Genomic DNA, 27,365 nt, shown 5'->3' on the forward strand with positions numbered 1-27,365 from the left:
TCTGATTTCATTAGTCATAAATAATAGTGTGAGATTGTCTTACACTATGTTCGATTCCAGGCTCGTGATCGTGAGAAATATCTAATACCCAATAATTTTTTACCAAATTAGCCAATTGACTCAGAGATCGCTTGCTTAGAAGTCAGGCTTGTGATCACTCTACAAATGAGAAGTTATTCTTATCAATATTTTTTCAGGAAGATTCTCTCATCATCATTAATATCAATTAGGTATACATAATTAATTAAATCTGTCGGTGATTTGCTAAAGATTTGTTTCAAAATATTAAAAAAAAATATTGCAACTGCAGCCGTAATGTCATATTGAAATCTTGAACTATATTAAAATATTTTATTAATGTTAACGCTCTATGTTGACCTTCTGTTTGATCGATATGTTTTGAAATCTATGATAAATATTATAATAATCAAAATGTCGTAAATCAGTGGTGATTAAATTAGAACCATTCAAAATTGAAGTCAATGAACAAATTACTTGTAGATGAATTTCCTGTGATAAACTGCAACAGAACTTTAAAATGGTTCAAATAAAATTTATAATAGAGCTTTAATTAATGTAATGTAATCTTTATTAAGGAACATACGATTAATCTATGTTCTTTAATAAAGATTTAAAAATCATGTTAAAGAAAGTAGGTACACAAATCCCTAAAAATATGTAATCAAGTTTTTTTAGGAATATTTTAGCGTACGAAAATACATTTCAAACAACTGTGCGTGTCTATTCTCCGCCAAACGGAGTCAATTTCCGCTGGCTCCTACTTTCCGAAATGTATCTGTTCCAGTATCGGATCATCTAGAGCTTCTTGGCGTAACTCTATCGCCAACGCTAAACTTCGGCTCATATATAGAGTATCTGGCTGGTAGGAAATTGGGTATCCTCTCGAAGGTGAATCTTCACACCAGAACAACTGCTGAGCCTGTCAGGTTCGGTCATGTATGGAGACTGTTCTATTTAAATGCCAGCATCGAACACATGAAAGGCGTGCCAAGAAGCTCATCAACGATGATGCGCTTGTGGAGGCCCGGCTTCAAAGCCTTCCAGTCGCAAGCCTTTCCGTTTTTTACCGGATACATTTCGGAGAGTGTATTGCACAACTTGATATTCCATCATCGAACCACAAGACAATCGGCGCGTCACCGATTCATGGTGGATATCCCACCCACACGCACGAAGCGCTTCGCTTCAAGCTTCCTGCGAAAAGTGGAACTCCTTAGTCTGTGTTTCCTGATGGGTATAACCTGGGTGTCTTCAAAGCCCGAGTGAATAGGTTGCTAATGGGCAGACGTGCTCCATCGTAGGCCACATCATCACTTACCATCAGAGTGAGATAGCGGCCAAACGTCGTCCCATTTAACAATAAAAAAAAAAAAAAAAAAAAACTCTAAATATCTACATAATGTGCTATCTGGGCTTTACTAACCATACTTTACCGACCAAATTTTTAAGTTTAAATAACAGGAAAGTCTTTATACAATTAATACCTATTTAAAAGTACAACAAAGACTTTATTTAACGGTGATTGAGTAACAAACTACTTATTAGATAACAGTAGAAGACTAAAAGAATTACAAATTATTTGGAACCACTAACTACCTAACGTTATTTCCAAATTTTCATTAAGTCGTTGCACGTGCAACTTAGCACCTACTTACTTCAATTGACGCGTTGAAATGCGTCACTAGTAGGTAAATAAACAACAATCATGTAAACACATTTTTTAGATAAAGTACAGCGCTAACAAATTTTAAATTGTAAAGAAAACAGTGCACATGATTCCCGTTACAAAAATGCAATTTCCTCAAGTGGTCACGTAATCTTTATAAGGTTTATGTGAAATTTGATAACATTTGATTTTATCTTTTTTGTTTTACCTGGTGTAAGTAGCTTACCTTGTTTAGGGTTGTCGAAAATTCCAGGTAGTATCTTAGGGACCATTAAATAACAAATGACAAGTGATTACGATAACTGGAGGCGATAAACACTTTCATGTGTAGTCGATATAAAGCATATTATCGACACTTTTTTCGATACTCGTAAATATTAAAAGTGGATGTACAATGTCCATTTATCAGTAAGTTAATCAGGAAACAACTATTTATTTTTCCTCTATGGCTTCAGTTTTTATTACTTATTATTAATCCATTTAGCACAAATCTATTTATAGACGAAAATTCTAATCAGAATGACATAAATAGGGACTAACCGCAACCAATCAAGGATGTCCATATTTAGTCATTTTGGTTATTCACGTAAGCTGAAGATGAAACATCACATAGACATCTGCTTATGTTTCCTGGGATTGAATTTTGAACTCAGCTATTTATGGTAATCTATGCACTTTGTAGGTATGTGTACGTTCCCCGCCACTGCAAGTCTTACTTGGATTCGTTGCTATATTGAAAGGCATGTACCGAAGCCACACGCGTACTTGTACCACTTTACTCAACAGACTTTTGTCGCAACTAACCATTAGTCATATGAGAGGAACTATTGTCCAATTATTGGTTTTCCAGAAACAAAACATTAACACACGTATTACCAATGAATAGTCTTTACTTTCAATCCGCAAAACCATTTGAGAACGTATTGTTTCTTTGTTAAAGCGGGTACTTTGTTGGCCCGAGTTCTGTAACCGTAGCATCGGAGCGGATGCTGAGTCCATTCATATGTCGATCTATGTAATGGTCATCTAGAATTGGCTCTGTTTCAGCGCAAGCGGAGCTCGCCATACGCTTATATGCGGCCAGCGGGCGCACACACCCGCCACTCTTTATATATAAAGGAGATCTTGCGAAACCGTTAGCACATTCGGACTACAACCTGTCCAGGAAGTCACCTGCTTCTTTTGTCATCTGAGAAACGCGACAAGATGCTGTTCATTCTGGTAATTATATACCGTGTTAAGTGCTCAAAGTGACGGAATAAGAATCAAACAGTGTCCACATTTCCATAGTAAATTGTGCTGATAAATTGAGTGTTTTGAACTGATGACCTGTGATTGCGTGTTGACAAAGTGTGTTGCAAATACCGGCGCTTGGCAAAGGAATGTTTAATTTTACCTAAAGTCGTTAGAGGTTTAGGTTCTGACCTTTTCTGTATCCGCGCCTTCTATGTTTATGCCTACTTCAATGACGAAATCTTAAAGTGTACGTTTAATTCAAGAATTACTATGACAAGAATTACACATGCTAAGTGAATCTTAATTTATTTATCAAGATAAATATTCTTAAAACTTGGCATTTAAATAAATATTTATAAAAATGATGCGCTCTAATATTACATAAATATGTGAATTTTGACAGGATGTCTGTTAATTTTATTGAATCATACGCAAGATCTTAAAATAGTCATTCTAGGCATCCTGATAAATATTTCTATGACTATCATAAAAATGCTTCTTTTTTGCACTCCACGACGTTTGTAGATTGTTTTATTGACTGATAATAATTTAAAGGTCATGTAATTAATTGCAATTTTTTATACTGAAGAAAAGAAATTGTCACAAGAACTTACATAACAACACTTGTATTATATTAGAATAATCGGAGAAAATTTAACATCAAATGGAAGTATTTTGGCAAATTACTAGTTATAATAAATAACTACTAATTGGCAAATTTCTATAAATACAAAATACTAATTTCAAACGCAAAAGTAATGTGTAACGCACTCGTAATCAGAACAGAAAACTAATGTGAACTTAAAACACATACATTTAGAGATCAAGGTCGAGGTTCTGTTCTTGTTATGGAATGGTTAATCGCAGGCAATTAAATTTCACTGAACAATCAGCCGGCGCCAATTAAGGAATCTTGTACAAAAGTCTTATCCAAAACTTTTACCGGTCGAAAACCTGGCGATGTTATCATTGAATTAATTAAGAACGCACGAAGATCCCAAAAAACGTGTTCCGTGGGACACGATTGTAATTGCTAATTATGTAAACATGCTTTGATTTAAGCCAGTAAAATGTATCAGTGTGGGAGTAAAAAGGATGGGTTGCATCATTCTCTAAATTTTCAAAAAAAGGATCCCCAACCTATTTATCAAGTGTGGGGATTATGGCGCGGTGGCTGGGCAACTGGCTGCAGTGCAATGTGTAGCGGGTTCGATTCCCGCACGGAGCAATCTAAATCAAATCTTTGTGTGATCCACAAATTGTTGTTTCGGGTCTTGGTGTCATGTGCATGTGAAATTGTATGTTTGCAAACGCACCCACGACACAGGAGAAAATCCAAATGTGGGGCAACGTCTTTTTAAAAAATAAAATAAAATACTAAAAGTCTTACGGCTAATGATAATGTTGTTAATGAAATATATTGATTTTTTACAGTGTGTGGTGTCTACGTTGCTGATGCAAACGATTGGGGCGAGTCCTGCAGTTGACAATCAAAACAGAGCTCAAATCATCCGATATGATATCGAAACAGCGAACCTGCCAAACTCCTATAGATTTCAGTAAGTATTTATTTTAATGCTTTTTTGTTTCTCAAAAAACTCATGTGATTTGTCACACGGTATAACCTTGAGACCTGGCTAATGAACATAAACAAAAAATATAGGTGTGTTAAGTTGTGTTATTGTGTATACGAGTATTACCTATCGAAACTATTTTTGTTATAAAACTTAGACTTTCCAAATATTTTCGAATAGTTAGTGATAATAAAATATTTATCTCGAATAGCCTAGCTTCACTGACGGACAAACTAACAGACTATTATTTATTCCTTTATTTGTTATAGAAAGGTGAGGTAATCGTATAATAATCTAATCGAAGAGTACATAGGTACATTTACATAATATACTAAATTGTTTCATAGAAGTACATAGAAAAATATAAGAACATACGTATCAAATCATCAACCACAGACATTAAATACAAACACTATAAATAAAAACAAAATATGCTTTATAAAAAAATTAAAAAACCCCCGACAAAAAACTTAATTTCCCTTTAAAAAGTAAAAAAATAATAAAAAAACTTAATCTTAAAGTACCTAAGAATGTACTAATAATTCTAAAAAATTACGTCGCGGTGGGGTCCGTTCCTAATTATTTCTTAGAATTATTCTATTATATTCTAAAATAGAAATATAGCGGCGCGGGCGGCGGTGTACAGTCCATATGAATGCGGTCCCCCAACGAGACGTATTTTTTTAGAATTATTAGTACATTCTTAGGTACTTTAAGATTAAGTTTCTTTTATTATTTTTTTACTTTTTAAAGGGAAATTAAGTTTTTTGTGGGGGTTTTTTAAATTTTTAATTTAATTTTTTATTTTATACTTTTTATAGGTAGGTTAGGTTAAGTTAGGCTTAGTATATTACATATACTTACTATAATTTCGATTCTTGTTAAGGTAAAGATTACATTCGAGGTCAAGCTCGTTCGCTTTTATTTTTTTTTTTTTTGACTTATTAATTACTAATTTTTGTTTCTACATATAAGTAGGCTAAAGATTACATTGGTGCAAGATTTTTTGTTTATAATAAAACGTTAAATTAAAATTTTAATTTTTATTTAATTTTTTATTTATGTTAATAAGAAAAAATAATATCTTTCAATATCTTCTTTCATTGCGGTTTAATTTGAGACCCCATCCCAGTATATTTGCAGACCTTCGGCTAATCTCCCCACTTTCACCGCCCATAACTTTAAAACGGCTTAACCGATTTTCCTCAAACATGTCTAAGAACACTCGCATGTAAGTCCCCTTTCATACGAAAAACTAAATTGAAATCACTGCATCCGTTTGGGAGTTACGATGCCACAGACAGACAGACAGACAGACAGACAGACAGACAGACAGACAGACACGTCAAACTTATAACACCCCTCTTTTTGCGTCGGGGGTTAAAAAATTAGACGCTACTGAAAATTTTAATTTAAAGTTAATTACGTTCTTCCTCCGAACATTTGGCTACTGGTTGTGCCCATTAAGGCAATATAAAATTGATAAAAAAGACATTAAAATAAGTCCATAAATAAATGCACAGGATACAAAGATGCTTTAGATAAAAATTTGGTTGATGCAAAAAGCATTTAATAGCGTCTTGTATTTTTAAGAAACACAAAAAATACGGGTCGAGGATTTAGCAAACACTCATGTAATAAGAATTTTCGAAAAAACAGAAATTCAAGAGGTCAATAAATATTAGGGAAAGTCCGACAAGAATGTTTCCGTGGCCCTAAAGCCCCTTTGCCATTTATCACAAACTAAAAAACGTCCACCGACCAAAATGTTTGCTCTCACCCAAAGTTGTTAACAAGATCGATGCGAGAAAATAAATTTAAATATTTTATTAATAACTTTATCTCAATGAAGGACATACGTAGATAAGATAAAACAATTCACATAATAAATAATCACTCATACTATAACGAACTAAATATTTTAACTACAATACTGCTTACTATCAATTAGGTTATACTGCTTACCTACTAGCGTAACAGTTTGAAAGTTAGTATTTGGTTATAGTTAAGTTTATTACTGTGTATTTTTTTTTCAATAAAATTATTAACATTTTATATAATTAATAAATATACAGTCACAGACAATATTATTTCTAATAATAAAGAATGTTTAATTACTGAAAACGAAAATAAAACGACAAAACGAAAAGAAAATAACCGACACCAATTGACGATGTTTAGTAGTACTAAAATTTTCTTGGTAACAAAATTTCGCCACAAGGCATTGAACAGCATACATCACCATTCAATAATCTAAATTGCACATTATATTTCAAAACCACCTTGTGACATTTTTACTATTAAATAGCTTAATATTAATTTACAATTCTATACAATTAATTGTAATTTAATTGTGTGGTCTAGCAACTGTTGTTCTAATATATTCATTAAATGTACAAAACTTCAATCAAATGCGCATCCATATATTTAAAATAGTTTATATATAAATCTTATATTATATAAATAGCTTCACTAGAGGACTGACCGACAGACAGACATTTTTATTATGACATGCTTTGACGTTTAAAAGTGTTTTCCTGGTCTTTTTTGAAAGAAATAATTTTGTAATTTTTACTAACAGATATAATTAAAGTAGGTATAGACTGATTGATCATTAAAACTGGAGTCACGATTGCTTGTTTTCGGTTAAAATATTCAAATTACCGTGTAATTAATACACAGACATTAATAAACCTATCGCCTAAATTGAAAAATATGAAAGATTTTATGATTAAGTCATTTATTTTCCAATAAACTTATCGCGGTCACAATATTTTGACATAAACATAATATGTTGTCCATATTTTTGTCAGCTTATTTATCTTAATGGGATATGAAATGAGTATTTTTATGATATATTGACATAACAGTAGTACCTACGTACGTAGATATTTATTCATGTTTATTAACTTTGTTCTCTGTCAAATTTTGACATGCGTACCAATTTAAAAAAATATTGTATTTAAATATAAACTGTACTCTACGTCTTATAAGGTCAACGACCCCGTTACATGAAATCGGTATATAAACAAAAAATAACCGATCCATCAATACTGTGGTCTGTCGTATATTTTAGTGAAACGACTAAATAAATCTAGAATTTTAGAAAAACTATTATTTTTTGTGCACATTTTTACCAAATCTGATTGGGTCATCGACAATTTTGCATTTTAAAATAATTATAAACGTTTAGTTTTTAATCGATTTAGATTTATGTTATTTTCGTTAACGGTTAACATAAAAAAGTAAGAATGATTAAGAATTTCTAAATACATGGCATTCTTTAATTGTTGAAGGTCTTCTCTGATGATGATGACTCCAACATTGTGATAAAAAAGTTAATCTCTCTACTCTTTCAAAATTTAAACTAATTTGGCAATAGACACACTTAAATAATTATATTTAATTCTACAAATTATAAAGACATCATTTCGTATACAAGTGTTAATCAATACCTTTACAATCTTATTCGCGTATAAGTTCATCTGTATGACCGTATGCTAGTATGATACGATATGTATGGAGTATATGTAAATAATTAGTCAATCCTCAGGTCAAGCCTAGCCCCTGTTTAGCAAGAAACACTAGAAGATAATATGTCGCCAAGGACACTGGCATCAAGTTGCATAGACGACACCTTTATTTTGTTCGTCCTACTTATCTTTAAATTGCATATCCGTTCAACAATGAACTCTATGTATCTAGAATTTATCTCATAAATTTTATGTCTAATTTGTACGCAAAATTAGTCTCTATCAATAGCAAACAGTAGGTGATTAGTCCTAACAGGAGTTGAGGACAACGTAACAGGTTACCGGGGCTCTGTCGGTAAAAGTCTGACACTAACTTTTGTATCACCCACGGCAGGAGTGATTAGATGATATTTCCCCTCAAAAAAATGGCAACTAGTCCTCTTATAATATTAACTATTGTAATATTTTTCTTAAGCCTTTTCATAAATATGAACCGAACAATTATCCCGTAGACTTTCTTAAACCCACTTCATGTTAGGCGATATTAATTCATATCATGACTAATCCATAAATAGTGATTGGCTAGTTATTAACAACGAAATTAAACTTTCAAATAAATAGTTTAGCATCTAGATAGCTTAGAAAGTTACCTAAATTGTGTATGTTCGATAATTGCACAAAATTACCTATCAATTATAAAAACCTCGTATAAATAATAATTATATACGATAAACCTACTCTAAAACCGTGTCAACCACTTTGTTTTAAGTATCTACTCCATTTAGCTAACAAAAAATGCTCGTATGTCTCTACTACATGTAATTACAACAACTACATATTTCATATCTTATTGATTGAGCCTGTCCTCCTACACACAGGCAGGTATTTAATCCTTTTTTCAAAGAAACAAACCGAGTACCACCTACTTTATGACTTTAATGCCATTAGTAAACCGTTTTGTAGAAGCAGACCATGTATGCAAAAAGCATATATTATAATATTATAGTTTCACATATACATATTTTTTTATAGTTGATCAATCATAATTACATTTGATTGAATTGTTTTATTATTTTTAATGTCATGTTTTTGCGGTTAACACAATCAACTTGTTGATGGTTTAGAGATCAAGGTTCAGCTTCTGAGTTAATTGAAAAACATCGTACCGTATAATATGTTAAGGTTGAATATTACATAAACTCCCAAGAACAAGGCAACGAATAAGAAAATTCCGGAAAATCCTCTTTCACTTTTGTTACAACAAACAACATCAAACGAAGCTGTTAAAGGTAATAAAACGGCTTCAACATTTTGAATACTAAACGAAAAGGAAAGCAAAACGTCTGAGTCACCTATCAACAACACTAGGTTCTCAATGTAAACATTTGACCAACACTACGGAATGTCATGTTTATGTAAATTGACCTTTATGTCCTTACGTGTGCAGGTGTAACCCGATAATCCGAATACGTGATCTTAATCCTTTATTGTCTCTAAAGCTGTTTATTTGGAAAGCAAATATTTTTAAATCGCTCTTCCGTGGTACTTGTTGGCTTTCTGCCACAAGGATAGCGGCAATTTGTTTGAAGCTATGCACTACGCTTGGTATGGTATAGTCGTGTAGTGTAAGTAAACACGGACATCGATTGTATTTGCAGTTAATTATAGCCGACATCGTGTGATAAGTGCTAATCTGTTTTCAGACATGATACACAACAGAAAGGCGGTAGTAGTGTGAGGACGGGGATTTTTTAGAATATTTATGATTTGAGATCATCCACTTTATTAATTTTCTTGCACTCAATTATTTTTCTATTAAAGAGAGAAATTATTATTTCTAGGAAAATATAGGAATAAACTTTTCATCAGTTGCCTACCTCAGTAAGCAACTCATAGATGCAATTCTCTATACAACAAATCAAAACTATGCCGTTTGGAACACTAAAACAAATGGGACAATCTAAACGTCAATATTACTACTATTAACAGAATCCAATCAAAGAAACTGCCTTGGCCTAAAGAAAAACAACAGTGAACAATGACTGTTGTTGAATGACTGAATATTGTAGGTTACTTTATAATACTTTATGTGGAAGTTTTAACGGCGCGGTATAAATATTAATGGTGCATGAACCGGCACGCTCACATCCTTTGAAACTTAGGTATAACGTATAACCCACTTAATACTAGGAACCAGCAGACTAATTTCACATGGTGCACGTTCACGATCCATCATCGTGAATGTTAAATATTTCACCATCAAAAAATTTCTCATTATAAACAAATATTTTAGAACAATATCTTGCATTGCAAGTTTACTTAAACTCATTGCTTTAGAGAAAGACAGACGTACGTAATGTAACTTATTGAAACAATTTGAGAAGTAATTATTATTTCTAGGGTTGCCCAGCAAGAGTCTTGCAAGTCTCGCATTTACCAATTAGCCAACTTATTTTTTTTATACGATTATGATTTAACTGTATTAACTGTAGTATTGACTGTATTTTGCAGATTTAACTATATACAGTTATATTGTAAGGTGTGGCCGCTATTGAATAACCTCAAATATAGTATACTAGCTACTTTGTTTCATCATTGTAAGATCAAAAGCACCTAACATATAAAAAGTAGCATTAGGCTAATAGGTATTTGTGAGACTAGCAAGACTCTTGCCGGGTAGTTAATACAGTTAAATCATAATCGTATAAAAAAATAAAGTTTAGCCAACTTTTATTGGTAAATGCGAGACTTGCAAGACTCTTGTTGGGCAACACTAATTATTTCCATTAATTACCCACAACAGCTTCAAATTAAACGTTACTTTTTCGAGATGTTATGTTGTCTCCATAAATTATTCGACTTTTTTCTGTCCAGTCAACCGTCCTTAGTCAATAACAAACACGAAAACCAAGACAATACAAATTAGATAGAAATTCTTCCAAAATGACCGAATAGCCTTTTTTATCCATGTGACAAATCTTTAAGCTTTTTTATATCACATACCATGAAAAACTCTATAAAATCTAAAATATTTGTAGGTATAATAAACATTTATTAGGTATAAATAGCTAAGTAAATGCCAATACAAGAAAAGTGTGATATCATCACATAAAATACCTCGGGCTATGCAATAATATGTTTTATGATCACGGATGTGCTTTGAAGAAGTCATTCATAAATAAATATACAAATAAAGGAACTATTGTACTAATTGCTATTTATCTACGTTCATTGTCTAGGTACTAGTTTAACTAATTATTAACGATGTACGACTGAAAATGAGATCAGATTTATGATGATTAGTCATCTATAATTGAGGTGTTTTGAACGAAATCTCTTTTATTACTTGATCGTGAGGTTAAAACCGCTAGGTAGATTAGTTTCTGTTATTATTTTTCTGATTTTTGACTTTCTGGGCTATTGAAAATAATATTTATTGACTCTCTACCGCAGTTTTAATGACAAATCTATTTTAATCTATCATACGGTAACGTTAGATGGAGTATAACATTCCTCAAGAATTGAGCTATCAAGTCTAAAAAGTTTTATTAAACAACCATGAAGATGAAAGCATTGAAATACTTCTTTTAAATTCTTCGGTGCCAATATAGATTTATAATTTTGTATCTATCATAGAATATCTATCAGAATGACACCTAATATAGATATTTTAAATCACTTAACTGTCAATTCGTATAAATAAAATAAAACAATAAATAAACGTTATTGACCAATAACTTTCTGTTTCGCATAAAAAAGCGATTAAACCATTTCACTAAAGATTTATTGTCGAATATTTCATGTTCCTATGAACTTTCGTGATATAGACATTGACCTGTCAATAAGTATGTTAGTAAGTTTAACTGTCTAGCCAACGGTAGATATGTTAGAAAAATTACATACATGAATTTTATTTCATAAAAAATATACGTACTTATTAATTAAGTCATCGTATTTTATTTTCTTGTTTTCTCGTGCCCGCTAAATGTACCTGTATTTATATTACGATGATTCATAGAAATAGATGTATATCCACAAAATAAAAACGTGTTTATATGTAAGTTAATTCTTTATTATAATAAGTCATTCTGCCAATAACTTCAATTATACAAACATAACTCAATCAAAATATTGTCAAACAAACGATGATGCGATTCTCACATACAAAAGCCGGATCTTCGAACTATTTATAAGCTTATTATCTTTCAAACAAACGACATCTTGCCCGTCATGCTTGTCACTTTAATGTTTATAAAAAAGTAGAATGGTGACATTGTCATGTGGTACAAGAAATCATGTCATACGCCTCCTTTAAGTTGAACGTCCGTACAATACGAAGACCCTTCCAGCTCCGTTATTTCAATTTCAATGGGTAAATGCCCTCAATTCCGAAAACATCATACTTATAGGTCGAATTTCACTTGTCTCTCGGTACAGGTTACGATTCCAGTTTTTTGTGTATCGGATTGTCGTTTGTTTTTTTACTACAACACACTGTTTTTTATGGTGTCATCTGGTACCGGAAAATTGATAATGCATGTCTTGTACTTGCTGTTTTGGGTAAAGTTCCACCAAGTGTAATAATGACCCCCTTTTTATAATATAAGGCGGTAAATAAACAGACGGATCACCTGATGGTAAGCAATCGCCGCCGCCCATGGATACCCCAAACACCAGAGGCGTTACAAGTACGTTATCGGCCTTTTGGGAGTTAGAAATTTAAAGATTGTTGGGGAATCGGTGATTGAGAAGATTAGGAAGAAAGGTAATTGAGCCTCCGGTAACCTCACTCACACAATAAAACACAACGCAAGCGTTGTTTCACTTCGGTTTTCTGTGAGGCCGTGGTATTACTCCAGTCGAGCTGGCCCGTATGTGCCGTAGCATGATTCTCCCACACTTGACAAATACTTTCAAAACTGCCTGCCCTAGAAAAAAATTACATATTTTCCCGGACACAAATACATTGTTTCTCCATAAATACCCCATGGAATATGAGCGTGTGTTTGTTTCTCTGTATATAATTTTAATTTCATCTAAACAGCAATTACGGTGTAAAAGAAACTTTTAGCGATCATGGTAAAATTTTCATAAATATTTTGCAATAGAACGGATACCTATATTATTTATTATAATCAAGAATTTCAGTACGGAGTGTAAAAACCCAACAATGACTCAATAGCTCTGAAAAGCTAATAATTAGTATTGATTAACAAGTTACGTGATTTTTCTTAGAATCATGCGCTAAATGCTTGTACTTGGCTATTGAACTCTTTCACAAATGGTATGTGCAAATTTACTACGAAAATATCCTTATCAAATAGCATCCATATTTGTATATTAAGTAAATTTATTTTCTATAAATTATTTGCCGTCTATATCTCAAGGAAAATAAAATTTTCTAAATTTAAATGTATTTTTAGGCATTGGAATTTTAAATGAGCTTGAGCTTTACTTAACAATAGTTTTGAAGTACTGAGGTAAGTGCAAAGCTAATAAGTCACTTTATTTTCAATATATTTACTGAAGTTAATGGTATTGGAGTATTTGACCATGTAAAGAAAGGTCAGTTCAGACATTTTCAGAAATTCATTTCCAAAAACGTATATAATTTTTACACTTAGTACTATTTCTTTTAATTGGGATTGACGATATACGATGACTACTATGTAGTTAAAAATACGGAGCAATTTAAGAACTTCTCTTGTAAAATATTAAGTGTGGGAGAGCCATGCTTCGGCACGAATAGGCCGGAGTGATACCACGGCCTCACAGAAAATCGTCATGAAACAACGCCTTCGTTGTGTTTCATTGTGTGGGTGACGTTTGCGGAGGCCCAATTACTCCTTTCCCAATCTTCACAATTCCCGATTCCCTAATAATCCTCAAATTTCTAACCGACAGCTCACTTGTAACGCCTTTGGTGTTCGGCTGTCCATGGGCGTCGGCGTTTACCGACTTATACCATAAAAATGTACATAATATGTATAAGGGTGTATTTGTTTATTTCTTCCGGCAATAATAAGTGTGCTTTCATATTGTTCTCACATAAAGAATTATTGTAGCCATTGGCTATTAAACTAATAGCCGTTACAAGCTTAGATGAGCATAGAACAAATAAATTATGTAAATTAAAACAAGTCTAACTAAAGACATGACTCATAAACTTTTAAGTAATTTTTCTTTCATCATATTGACTTTCCATAATGCTAAATCCTACGAATATTATATAAAGTCAAAGTTTATTTTTTTTTTTACACTAGTATTTCGTCGTGGGCGCGTTTAGAAACATATACATTACATTTAGACCTGAAACAACAATTTGTAGATCAAACAAAAAATTGCTCCGTGCGGGAATTGAACCCTCTACTCGTTGCACGGCAGCCATACCAACCGTACAGTATTTTTTTATGTTTGTTCCTGAAGGGATCTAGATGAAGTGGAACAAGGGTAGATTATGATCTGGAATAACACATGGGCCATTTTAACCCACAATCCAGGCGAAGCCGCTAGCAGAAGCTAATATTGAAAAAAAATCTTATTTAGAAAAACAAACACTGCGTCAAATGTAGCCTTTGCAGTGTCTAGGAACAAAAAGTTCTAGCTCAACCTGATATAATTTTGAAACGATATAAATTCTTCAAATTCTATATAAGGTATTAACGGCTAAAAGTCAAGGACGTTCGACTTGTGTTTATGGGACTAGTTTTCTTCAGACTGACTAAAGTATTTGTGCGTGGGTCTATGTCTAGTAGGTAATAAATAAGACTTCCAAAATAGACATTACCTTATCTTTTTTTGTTTGAGTCTCGATTGTTCAATATGTCGGCAAACGTTTTATCCGGGTCCTAATTAACTGTCTACCACTGCATCAAATTGCACAAGTACACTTATACGTTACTTGGCATTTAATTTAAGAAATATTTACTTATCTTGACTTTTGCACTTATCACTCATCAGATTCTGATGGATATTTGTTGTATAGTTTCTGATTTTTATGCTATGAGGAAAGGAAATTCGTTTAGCTAAATTGTGGCTATGGTTAATCCTTTTTGTTCAGGATACTTATGTCACTCCTTTATTCAAATCCTTGGGTAAATCTTCTAGTAAACATAGTCTTCTCTACTCATTGCGAAAGATAGGCTAAAGATAACAATCCTTCAAAAGTGTTTGAAAACTTAAGTGGACACGACTGTGGTTCGAAGCAAACTAAACAAAATACTGTCCAGTGTTGGAAATTTACCTTGCAACATATTACTTCGTCGGTGTATACTTCGACGATTTTGCAAGAAGTTTAAAAAAAAATAGAATTAGAAATCTTTTGAATACGAAATTAGTTGATGGAAGTACTTACTTAAGAACAGAGCATACATACTTACTATCAGCAGACTTGTTATAGACGAACAAAATTTTTTACATTTCATTAACTTTATAGGTGCTTCATAAAATTTTAAATACGTCTTCAATATACATTTTATCGACTAACCAAATAACATAGATAAAAATACGAGTTGATCTACATTTGTCATTTAATGTTCAGAAAAAATGTTGGCAGACTAGATTTTATAGAAAAAAGAAAAATATTTTAATATTGTCGTAAATACCTACTTCATTATGTCAGCATTCAAATTAGCATAAAAACTGCTCGCATTTGGATATTAATAACATATTTACATGTAGGCGCCTGATAGTTTAGGTACCTATAAATATTTTAAAACGGCAACAAAACTGGTTGCTATGCTTATACAACAAGGCACAGGTATCTTGAGCATTTAGATTTTTTCACTCTTCTCGAATTTATCCAAAGACAATAATAGAAACTTCCCCATTGAAATTCAGGATTTCTACCCTTAACATTGTTCGACCCTTAAGTCGACAAAAATAGGTGCAAACACATCACTCTCTCTCTCTGATCTCATTATAAGAGTAAAATTTAATTAAATAAAAATATGAGACTACGCAAATATTTGATTATTTGGTTTGATTTCATTTGAAAACACATTAACAATTGTTATTAATAATTTCAGTTACGACAACACTGATGGTTCATCTCGTACGGAAGAGGGCGCCATTTTGAACCCGGGCACCAAAGACGCTGCCTTGGACGTCGCAGGCGCCGTACGCTGGTACGACGCAAAGGGCCACCTCTACCAAATGACGTACAAAGCGGGGAAGAGAGGCTATAGAACAATTATCAAGAAACTATCATAATACATAGTCGTCAATGTAATGCGTGCCTTAAGTATTAGTTCGAATACACTTCGATAACAAAAGACTGGACATAATAATGTTATTTATTTACTAGAATCGTTTATTTAATTAAATTAAACGGAAATTATCTCGAATGATAATACTTTTGAAGTTAAATCTTAGTTTTGTCGAATATTAATGTAATGAAAATGCCATATTTTCTCTTTGTCAAAAATTATAGTCCACTTGAAATTGTAAAAAAAGCAGTCTATGTAGTTAACTTATAATAATTTGATACGTAAATTAATTGTACATTAAATATAAGTTCTTCTATAATTAAAACTTAGCAATAATTTGTCTAATTATTTTTAAACCTGAATTCTGTTCTTATGTGTTGTTAAATCTGTTTCTGATTGGGCGTGAAACGCCCCCGGTGTCATCACTGTGAGGACCGCCCGTTCCAGAACTAGCCTCGAATCAGACCACCACAGATCCCCATTAGGGCTGATGCTTGATCCAGAAGTGCGGGTTACCTAGCGGGTTTACCGGAGCTCCAACTCGTAAAGAAGCAGTAAGAACAGGGTGGTTTTAGTCAGTAAGAGTCTGACACGCTAATGCTAGGAGATGTTACTACAGGACCAGGATACCTATTTCGATATATTAACAACATATTGAAGAAGGGCCAAGTCAAAAGCATTCTCAATCGACGAGTGTGTTTAAAGGGATTAATTAATGTAGATGAAGATTACTCAATATTTCTGTACTATTCATGTGTTTCAAGGCAAGTAGGTAGTTAATGAGCTATGATTGTAAACACAAACATACAGCCGACAGAATGTTTGTCAATTTCGGCGCATGCCATATTTCATAAGCTGATTCGTGTTATCACCTTAGTTACTGCACTTCAACGAATTGATGTAACTTAACAAATAGACAATGTATTTAAGGGGACTTCCATTTGTTTTTATATCAGTCACATTTTGTGTTTTGTGTGAACCTGGATACTAAGCTATTACCATGATTGCCACGGTAAGTTCAAATGTTTACTACCCTTAAGTTTGTGTTAAAATATTAAGGTAACTTAGGAAAAAAGTAGGAGTAGAAAGGGGTGATTTTTAGTCGGTATGAGTCTGACAATACCTCTGACCGCGTCCAAGTCGGGAGAAATCATTGGATGATTTTCCGCCCTTAGAAAAAAAATATATAAAAGTTTTAGAAGAAACAAATGCAGGTTCAACTCCGAATCAATAACTCCGAATGCTATACAAACTACCAATTGCTAGAAGTATTAACTTTAAATCTACGTGTACAAGACAAGACAATACAAGACAAGTATGGTTTTGGCTGTTGTTGAAAAATAATACTTAACTACATATTACTTATTAGTAAATAGAATGGAAAAACCTTGTTGAAATCACAATGAAATATAATTTACATAGGCATTGACTTGTCAAAGATTTTACATAACACCTTAGACCTAGGCAATTGGTGAAAAAAAATGAAGACTGAGTTACGTCATTACAATTTTATGTATGTCGTATTTTACATACATATTATGGCAATATTGGGTTTTGCACCTAATTGTCATCATCGCATTTAATTGTAACCACAATTAGAAAAAATATTGTCTATAAATTTACAAACGTAAAAGTAGGTGAATAAGTAGAAATATGGTCCGAGATCCCAGAGCTGTCAGACATATCTTATTTTTACAAGCATTTAACCTTCGGCTTACAGTAGTCTTGTATATACTTTTTAATGCCTTAATGTTTGTAAAGCTTGCCGAGTGACACCTGCGCAGGTACCAGGTGAGAAAGGTAACTAAAAATTAGACTCACTTAACGTAAATTTTTATGTCTGATTTTTATATATGTTTTGTAGAATATAATTACTTTGAAATCATATTAAAAAAATCAGACACTTTCCATGGACCAAAACTTTTATCAGACGGCTTAAAGCTCTAAAAAATAGTGCGCCTTACAAAATTGTATATATATAATATTGTATATAATATCATAAATCTTTTTTAATTATATAAAAAGCTTTTGTTACATCTTGATGTGTATCAGTGATCAAAGTTATGTATTTTTAATTTCAGAAACTCTTCGTATTCGCTCTCTTTGCCGGAGTATTGGCTGCGGACGAGAAACCTGTTGCTGAAATCATAACTGAAAGTACCATTGTTAATCCTGATGGATACAGTTTTGAGTAAGTATAATTTGGAATGCGATAGACTGATACTTATGACAATAATTCATCGTGAATATTAATAGGTTTTTACGGCGCAAAGTTCAATGACTATGTAATTTGAAAGTCAAACATTCATAAGGACTGCTTTGTTTTTCGAACTGGATAATATAGGGAATTTGACTTCGGGTCTTCTAACGGGGTCAACCCTTCAGTAAGACTGTAGGAACCCAATATACATTTTAGTTACGGAGTCCAGAGTGCACTTAGCGCACAATTAAATTTATAACAAGGTTTGTTACAAGGGTTACAACGACCTACATAAAATAATGAACCTAGGTTCACTATAAATAATAGATATATAGTAACACTTACTGTTTCATGAACTAAATAGAAGAACACACCACATCAGAAGTGAAACATTCATAAGGACTGCTTTGTTTTTCAACCTAGATAGGTTTAACTTCGGGTCTTCTGACGGGTTCGATCCCTAAGTAAGACAAGAGGAACCCAATATACATTTTAGTTACGGAGTCCAGAGTGCACTTAGCGCACAATTAAATTTATAACAAGGTTTATTACAATACTTAAGGACCTAAAGTGTAGCGCACAACTATATTTGAAACAAGGTTTATAAGAATAGTTACAACCACCTTCATAAAATAATGAAAGTAGGTTAAATGTAACTAATAGGTATAGTACCACTAACTGTTTCAACAATTAAATAAAAGAACGCACCATGTTAGAATAATACCGCCCTTTGAAATCTAAATAACAAATCCAATTCCTCTTATAGTTTCAAAACCAGCGACGGCATATCCAGACACGAAGACGCCAGCCTGATCACAGTGGGAGACAAGCAAGGCATCGCAGTTAAAGGCTCCTACTCTTACCTGACTCCTGAAGGCGAAGAGTACCAGATCACCTTCACCGCTGACGACAAAGGCTACAAACCCACCCTTCGAGTTGTCCCTGCTCAGCACTAATTTGCCAATATTTGTACTTTTGTATTGTTTTTTTACCAATTTTTACCCACGTGATGGTGTAAATAAAAAGTGTTGAAAGAATGCCTGAATTTCAATTGATTCTTTATGTAATTTAACGAAATTATAGTAAAGCACAGTCACACACACAAAAGTGCACTGACAGACAGACCGACGAATAAGTCAATTTTACGTTTCATAAATGCCTAATTTAGGATTAATTAAAATGAATGCTTTAACTTTGACTTTGAATTTTGAATCAATAAAAATGTGTTATAAGTGCTTACGCCAAAAACACTTCCAGCATAAAAGACACAAGAAATATTGTCACACATGTAGCTACTTTTGTTTTCAATTCATTACTGTTATGAAGTCACGATGAAACCGTGATCGTGATGTATAACTTAGAAAGAATGGAGAATTTAAATTTCACGACGAGAAAGTGGTGTCCATAATTCAAGAGGCATGTGCAATTGTGCAACCGCATATTGTAGGAAGTATTTTTATACGTAAATCAAAATGTGAAATTAGTTTAATTTAGGAAATGCTATAAGTAGATTATAAACAATTAGTAAAGGATCATATAAAAACACATTTTTTAGTTACGATGGAGTTTCTTTCTCGTTGTTCTCCATTCGAAGCTATATTTTGGAATGGCACCTAACTTCACTGACAAATAGACTGACAGACAAATTAATCAAACGTTACAAAAGTGCTTAATTAAGGATTAATTGAAATAAATACTTTGGCTTTGATTTTGGTTAACCAATTTGTATTCATCATGACCAATCGTAGTAAGAGAAGATAGGATCTGGAAAAAGGAACAGCCAGGAGTCACAGGAAGGTACTCCGTTATAATATCTAGGTTATACGAAGGTACTGAAACTATCACAGGCACCAATGCTCTCCACTGGTCGTTGTGAACCTTTTTATTAAAATAGTGATTAAATTAGTCAAAGTTTAGGTCGAGTTTTAAATTCCAGATTAGTAGCCCAGATTTATCTTTAATTAAAAACGGAATATATGCAATTAGCTACTTATAATAAACTGCTTAAACTATATTATGTACGTAACTTCTAAAAACACGCCTCACACGATTCATGTACCTGCATGATTCGTGTGCCTTGAATCATTGTCACCGCTCATGTATCGTGTAGTTTCATTTAGTAAGTTCGTGCGTACAATATTTTAGCAGGCACTTAATTCAATTATAATAGAGTTCAAAAAGTGGACTTCATCAGAAAGAGTGTTCAGTCTTCATAGACACCAATAACTGGTAAGTGCAAGTGGCCTACTATTTTCGCGTACATACTTTCCTAAAAAATAATTAAGTAGATATTTATCGATAGAAAAAGTTTCAAAGATGATTATTTACGAACAATCCAAAGCTGAACTGATTTTATTACAAGGATGATACTTTAAATATGATTTACTACTGATAATTGCAATCATAATGTTCTTGTTAAAATTAATTGTAACACAGGTACATTTTTCTTTTCAGGTGACGATATCTAGCTTTTGAAAATACCAAACCAAAGCAAATACGATTTTTTTCATGGTATAATCAAAGCCGCCCATGGACACCCGAAACACCAGAGGCGTTACAAGTTCGTTGTCGGTCTTTTGGGGGTTAGAAATTTAAGGGTTGTTGGGGAATCGGGGATTGGGAAAGGGGGTAGTTGGGTCTCCTCACTCACGCAAATAAAAATCACGCAAGCGTTGTTTCATGTCAGTTTTCTGAAATAGATGAAAATTCAACACCAACGACCAACGTTCATCTAAAATAATAAGTCAATGTGAGTAATTTTTATGTAAAGAGAGTAATAATTATGTCGTATACGTAATATAACTTTGGCCTCACTTAACAAAAATGATTATAAAATTCTAAACAAAACTGATATTCTGACTTTGTAAGGAAGACATTTAATTTATGATTTTAAAAATTACTTTTTTCTTATCTCCCTATGCCACATTTATGCATGTTGTTTATTCTCTGTATTTGTTTTAGATCCATTCGCTGATGTTGGACACTAATTTGAATTTACCAGTTGGTAAGTTAATTGATCTAACTTCAAGTAGTTTTTGTGTTGGCCAAGAGCTATCCTTGCCTTGCTTAATTCATACCTTCTCAATCGGTTTCAAAAAGTATATAACAAAAAAATAGCAAAACCAAAACATAAGCTTAAATGATGAGTCACTTACCTAGGTAACTGAAAGTCATTGATCATTCAAACAATTAATAATACTATTCAAGCCAACTCTTTTTGTGATTGTGTCCTATTTGACTTTTAAATTGGAACGTGATTTTAATGCTGATTAATTATCATAAAATATATCTTACAAAGAAGATTCAATTCTTTGACGAACTACCTAGATGTTTTTGTGTTAAACTACATTCGTTCTTATAATTATTTGTATTCAGTTCAAATTGATATAAAAAGAGAAGTAGGCAGTGATTAAAAGAAAATAAAATACATAATTTTCACCCTTTGGTAGGTAGTTGCAACTTTATTTGGCAGTGTTAAGATATATGGGGACCAAACATCCCTTTCAAACATTAATATTTGGTGTCAGCGAATATTTTGTTGGGCTTGCGTCAGCTTTGGTGGGAGTTTAGGCTTGGGGAGCGGCAGCGGCGGGAGCGTTGGCCTCGTCAGCAGCATTTTCAGAGGGCTGGTAGCCGTTCTTGTCAGCGAGGTAGGTGACGGCGATGTGCTGGCCGTCGGGAGCGACGTACTTGTAGCTTCCCCTCACGACCAGACCCTGCTGTTCTGTGTCGTTCTTGTACTCGCCAGTCTCCTGTCGTGAAGTTCCATCGCTAGTCTCAAACCTGGAATGATGCAAGAGAAGATAATTACTATCTGTTTCATAATGAATTATTACCTAACTGTAGACAATGAAATGCATTTCCCTGGTTTTGAAAAAAAAATGTTGATTTACAAAATATAATTATTTAGAAAAGGCCACAATTTGTTTAAATAAGACACCATAAGTTCTTGACTCAAGGAGCCCACTATAAATATGTATGTTCTTCTAATACTCTTGCGGTTATATTAATCTCCTTAGCATATTTGCGTGCGGTTAGTTTGTTTGGCTAAGAAAAGTTGGTGATTAATAAAGTAAATATATCAGACACCTTTTATCAAAACAAACACTAAACATAGGTATAATCCGTAGAAATTAGAGCACAACTGATGAATATCTAATGGAATTTCCTGGTAGGAAACTCTCTCTTGTTTATGAAATACCACTTTTCTTCTCTCATAGGATATCATGTCCATAAAATGATTAGAGTAAGGGCTACGTCTTCTATCGGTTCGCAGTACATAAAAACCACTGGACCACTGCACTTTTTATGCAATTTTCCACAAGATGCAGTAAATCTTAGAAGAAATAAGAAGGCATAAGTAGTGATGATTTGAAAAAACTACACTATTATATAACAAATCCTGTGTGTGTGTGTGTGTTATGGGTACTTACTCAAAGTTGTATTTGTCAACATCAACATCCTCGACTTGCTTGACAATCTCTACAGCGGGGCCTGCTGCTGCAGCGGGGGCTGCTGGGGCAGCGGGGGCTGCTGCGGCCGCGGGTTCCGCCGTCTCCTGAGCGCAGGCTACCGCAAGGGCGGCCAGAGCGAACAGCGTCTGAAATTAAATGGGAGTAATGTTTTATTGGATATAATATTATTATGGATTTTATTTTTCTTTTGCTGCTATTTGGATGAAAAAAGAAACTGTTAGTTGTAATGGTTTTTAAACAATGATTTGCTTAAGATGAAATAACTGTTTTTAATTTAGAAAATTTTGGAAAATTAATTTTCCATTTGTTCCCAGTTACTATGGGATCAGCAAAACAAAATTGATTATTTTAAAATCTTTTTTTAGAAAAATATACAGAAAATCACTTACAATTTTCATCATTTTTGTAGTGGTATTTTTTGATGAATTTCAAGAAAGGATGTGTTGGTGGTAGGACGAGTCCTGAACGTCTATGCTCTGAAGATACATGTTGAGCTATAAATATCATTCCATTGTATTGACAATGCGATGTTTCGAAGTTTCATTGGGAGGCGAGGTGTTAATCACAATCATGCAAACAGTTTATTTAAGGTGATCCAAGAAACGTTACAGGGATTTGTGAATTGTGTAAATTGTTTGCCGTTGGTCACCGCACGCGTGTCTCTCTTAACCTACATTGTACGCACATCCTTGAAAACACGATTTTTGTTTTCATTTAGAGTTCACACTAACGTGAAAATGCATCGCTATTAAAGCTATTAACAAATGTGCTAATCGTATCAAAAACATCCTCAGGTATTTTAAATGAGGGTAAATATTACATCAAGGTACATAGCGTGTTGCGGAACTGTTATAATCGGTCTTAGATCATTTCTGGGATTACATTCAGGTAATACAAACGTTTTGTCACATTTTTTCCATATGCCATTTAATATTAACTACCTATTTTTATAATTTACATATTTTCAATGTTCATTATAATTATTATTGTGTGGTATTTAATTTGATGTAGGACTACTGGATATGACACAACTATTTACAATTTTTCAAAAGTGATTGTGTTTTCATAATTCATTGTAAAAAAATAAGTACTTACCAATTAAATAGTAATGTGGGGCAACGTTCTTAAAAAGTATGAAATAGGTGGATACCCAGTGTAATAGTTTAATATTCTTTTTCATACATTAATTCATGTGTGAGAGAACCATGCTTCGGCACAAATTGGCTGGCTCGACCGGAGTGATTCCACGGCCGCACAGAAAACGTTACAACGCTTACGTTGTATGAGTGTGGTTACCGATTCCTCAACAACCCTTAAATTCCTAACCCTAAAAAGGGCGGCGACGTACGGTACTTGTAACGCCTCTGGTGATTTGGGTGTCCAAGGGCGGCGGTGATTGCTTTCCATCGGGCGGTGCGTCTGCTCGTTTATCGGCATATACTTACCATTAAAAAAAAACATTTTATTTTTACATTATGTCATATGCATTGTGTAATAAATACTAATATCCCTGCTATTGATTTTAAAGAAAAGTATTATCAAGTTTTAATAAACCACGTACGTATAAATAGAACAGGTACGGTATGTAAGTTTTTCGGAAATTTCATCCAGAATGAAAGAAAGATTGGTTATCTGTATTCTTTTCATTCTAGTTTTTTTTTCTGTTTTTCTTAAATAGTTGCTGCCCTCAACACTCACACCTGACAGACGATATGGTCAAAGGTGAAGAGGTGAAGAATTATGCTTACACATAATATTTCTTCTTGGTTAATTAAATGTTACCTACCCAGTGTACACCCACATGCTTCCTAGACAATTTTAATGAGGTTTACAATCACTGAAGCAAGTAATTTAATGTTTAGCCTGTCCTTCTAACAATATCTCCGTTAAGATCAGAGCCCATTTTCTAAGAGGATGTATCAGTAGGGCGGGTCACGAGTTCATATCAAACATGACGTCACCACACGAACTTAGTACAAGGATGAGTTTTAATTATTAGTTGCGATGGGTAAAAAGGTCATACAAAATACAAGGTACAAGTATCCTTAGTATTTGACGTTTAACGTACTTGTATGTTTATGCATATGTATGTATGTTTAGTAGGTACAAGTTATGTAATGGACGACTGCGTTAACCCACACCACGCAATATGTCATTGTAATTGAATTTTCAATAAAATGTTGCAGGGATGTCCGACTTTGTTTCTTTTAGTTTGCAGTTTTCTGGCCGTCTTAAAATTTTTTATATAATATTGAGGAACTTTACTGTATTACATTTCATCTAGACTTTTAGACAAATAAATAAAATTAGAGTGTTTTTTGTAATATTGAAATAACAGCTTATTACTGCACGTATATGAATATACATACGATACATACACCAAAATAATATTTTTTACAATTTTACAGTCTATCTGTCTGTTTGTTTGTTCTGCCTAATCTCTGAAATGGCTAGACCAATTTTGACGAAACTTACTGGTTAGTGTTATTTTAGAAAATGAAGTCATAATATCCGTAATCCACGCGAGAGAAGCTGCAGACATCAGGTAGTCATAGAATAAAATATATATAGAACAAATGACTGGATGTTTTCTAGCTTACTTAGCTATCCACATCACTTAAGAAAGCAGCTCTAACTAAATTCGCAATTTATTTGTTTTTACAATAATGTATTTTTTTATTATTTATTTATTTCGTTTTAATAGGCATAGAAGTCAATATGGAAATGAATTCCAACCTTATAACTAGAGTTATCCAGTTGGAATTCATTTCGCTTGACCTCGTCTAAACTAACGTGGAAACAAACCATGCTTATGTAGTTGCGTTTATGGGTGAAAAAAAAAGATTCATGATTCAAATGCGGAATCTACGGCCATTACATAAATATAAGGTCATTATTTTATACTAATGGTTATATTATTGTTGTGTGTAAAAAATAAATTGGGGTCTGGAGTAAAGACAATGCGTGGACCAGCGTAGTATATGGTGCCCTTCAGATATATGAAAGTAACGATTGAAATGGATAGAGAGGGTTGTTAGATTGACCTCAGTAACGAGGTACTTATCCGACAGCGTACAGAAATTGATGTTGAATAAGCTCAGCTCAGCTGATTAGACTTTCTACTTCTATATTACTTCTGTTTATTATGTGAAGATTTCAAACCCTCACGTGATAGCGCTAGGCCGATATACATATAGACAATTCGTTCGGCTTTAGATAAGTACCGGCTAAGCGTGAAGTTTAGTATATAGTATATGCCTAAGTTTCTTTAACTTTCTTTGTCCAAAGATCATAATGATGACAGTGAGATTGTATATTTATCTACGCAAGGACTGTTGCTACAAATGGCTCTTTCAAAACAAGAATTCTTTGTTTATTTGTTTGTCTGGACTTTAAAAGAGACCTCTAAGTTTGTTTCGGTGTTTCTTCTCAGAGTAGTCGGATAGAAATTGCCAGCCTGATCTATTTATTGTAGAGAATGACGTGTAAAAGTGTTATTTTCTTAACTATTTGTAAAAATATATCATATCATTTATCGTTTAGTAAACAGCATCCATTATGACATTAATTGTATTGTAATATAATTGAACTATAGAAAAAATAATGAGCATTCTCACGATTACATTCTCGAAACACCATATTCATTTTAACTACGCATCAATGTTTAGTGTGACTACATTACGCGCTTGCAGTACCTACATAAGTACTTTTATAAATAAATACCGGTTATTATGTCATACATTTGTCATCTTTATCTATTATCGTCGACATGAACGTACACGAGTAACTGCATTTTATAAACTTCTGTTTCCGCACCTTGAAAGATATGTTTGAGTATGTTTTTCAAACGTGTGTATAAGTTCGTGAAATTCAAGACGTCTCGTAGTCTAGTCAAACAATAAGTATTCGTGAGTTGTTTACGCCTATAATATATGTATATAGAATTAAAATAGTAAAAATTTTTATAATAGTATTTTTATGCATGGTTATTCAATAACCATTTTATGACACTTTTTCCAAAACAACCTCCAACTGTGCAAAAATAATCATAAAGGTAAATCAATAATCACTTTCGTTCTGTTATAAGGCTATAAGGCCTGGCAAAAACCAGGCAGCAATGTTACCTAAACCAAAAATAAAACATGAGAAGTGCGCATCCACCATTGCCAGCATTGTTCACGGTATCAAAGATAGAGATAAGCAGTATTTCCATGTATTATCACTTTATCTAATAAAGTGACTGCCGCAAGGTCCCGACTTAGGACATCCACTTAGTTCTATGTCGACAGGTCTGAGAGCCACACATCTCCTAAATCCAACATTGTAAATTTCTTACTCATTAACTCCTACCCACTCAAATCTTTTTTTTTAAGTCTCCTCGTAAGCCCGTTCCCGTAAGTGCGAAGAAGATACATTACAAATGTAAATACAGAATTTATTTACACGCTTGTTAAGAATTTCTATAAATTGCTTGGTGTCATCAATACGCAGGTTCTATCTGATTTATTATCTA

General features: G+C 33.1%; 3 protein-coding genes across 3 annotated transcripts; 2 read left to right on the forward strand and 1 right to left on the reverse strand.

Annotated features, from left to right (window-relative positions):
* Positions 1-2,683: 2,683 nt before the first annotated feature.
* On the forward strand, positions 2,684-16,513 carry LOC118262087 (endocuticle structural glycoprotein ABD-5). Its single transcript, XM_035573205.2, has 3 exons — positions 2,684-2,908; positions 4,358-4,482; positions 15,998-16,513. The coding sequence occupies exons 1-3, from the start codon at positions 2,894-2,896 to the stop codon at positions 16,179-16,181; spliced, it is 324 nt and encodes a 107-aa protein (XP_035429098.2). The 5' UTR covers positions 2,684-2,893; the 3' UTR covers positions 16,182-16,513.
* A 516-nt stretch (positions 16,514-17,029) lies between these two features.
* LOC118261870 (endocuticle structural glycoprotein SgAbd-5-like) lies at positions 17,030-19,414 on the forward strand. Its single transcript, XM_035572885.2, has 3 exons — positions 17,030-17,189; positions 18,259-18,368; positions 19,144-19,414. Exons 1-3 carry the CDS (start codon positions 17,178-17,180, stop codon positions 19,331-19,333), a joined length of 312 nt encoding a protein of 103 aa, XP_035428778.1. The 5' UTR covers positions 17,030-17,177; the 3' UTR covers positions 19,334-19,414.
* A 2,395-nt stretch (positions 19,415-21,809) lies between these two features.
* Positions 21,810-23,406, reverse strand: LOC118282374 (endocuticle structural glycoprotein ABD-5-like). Its single transcript, XM_035603430.2, has 3 exons — positions 23,242-23,406; positions 22,811-22,977; positions 21,810-22,160 (listed from the first exon to the last, which is right to left on the reverse strand). The coding sequence occupies exons 1-3, from the start codon at positions 23,251-23,253 to the stop codon at positions 21,944-21,946; spliced, it is 396 nt and encodes a 131-aa protein (XP_035459323.2). The 5' UTR covers positions 23,254-23,406; the 3' UTR covers positions 21,810-21,943.
* Positions 23,407-27,365: the final 3,959 nt, after the last annotated feature.

Source organism: Spodoptera frugiperda, chromosome 20 (genome assembly GCF_023101765.2).
Source record: "Spodoptera frugiperda isolate SF20-4 chromosome 20, AGI-APGP_CSIRO_Sfru_2.0, whole genome shotgun sequence".
Lineage (NCBI taxonomy): Eukaryota > Metazoa > Arthropoda > Insecta > Lepidoptera > Noctuidae > Spodoptera > Spodoptera frugiperda.

What these genes read in the sequence shown, in the direction of transcription:
- LOC118262087 (XM_035573205.2), top strand. An exon ending in CCAAACTCCTATAGATTTCA is followed by an intron (nt 4,483 to 15,997) that starts GTAAGTATTTAT and finishes TAATAATTTCAG; the next exon opens with TTACGACAACACTGATGGTT.
- LOC118261870 (XM_035572885.2), top strand. An exon ending in CCTGATGGATACAGTTTTGA is followed by an intron (nt 18,369 to 19,143) that starts GTAAGTATAATT and finishes TTCCTCTTATAG; the next exon opens with TTTCAAAACCAGCGACGGCA.
- LOC118282374 (XM_035603430.2), bottom strand. An exon ending in GTTGACAAATACAACTTTGA is followed by an intron (nt 22,161 to 22,810) that starts GTAAGTACCCAT and finishes GCATCATTCCAG; the next exon opens with GTTTGAGACTAGCGATGGAA.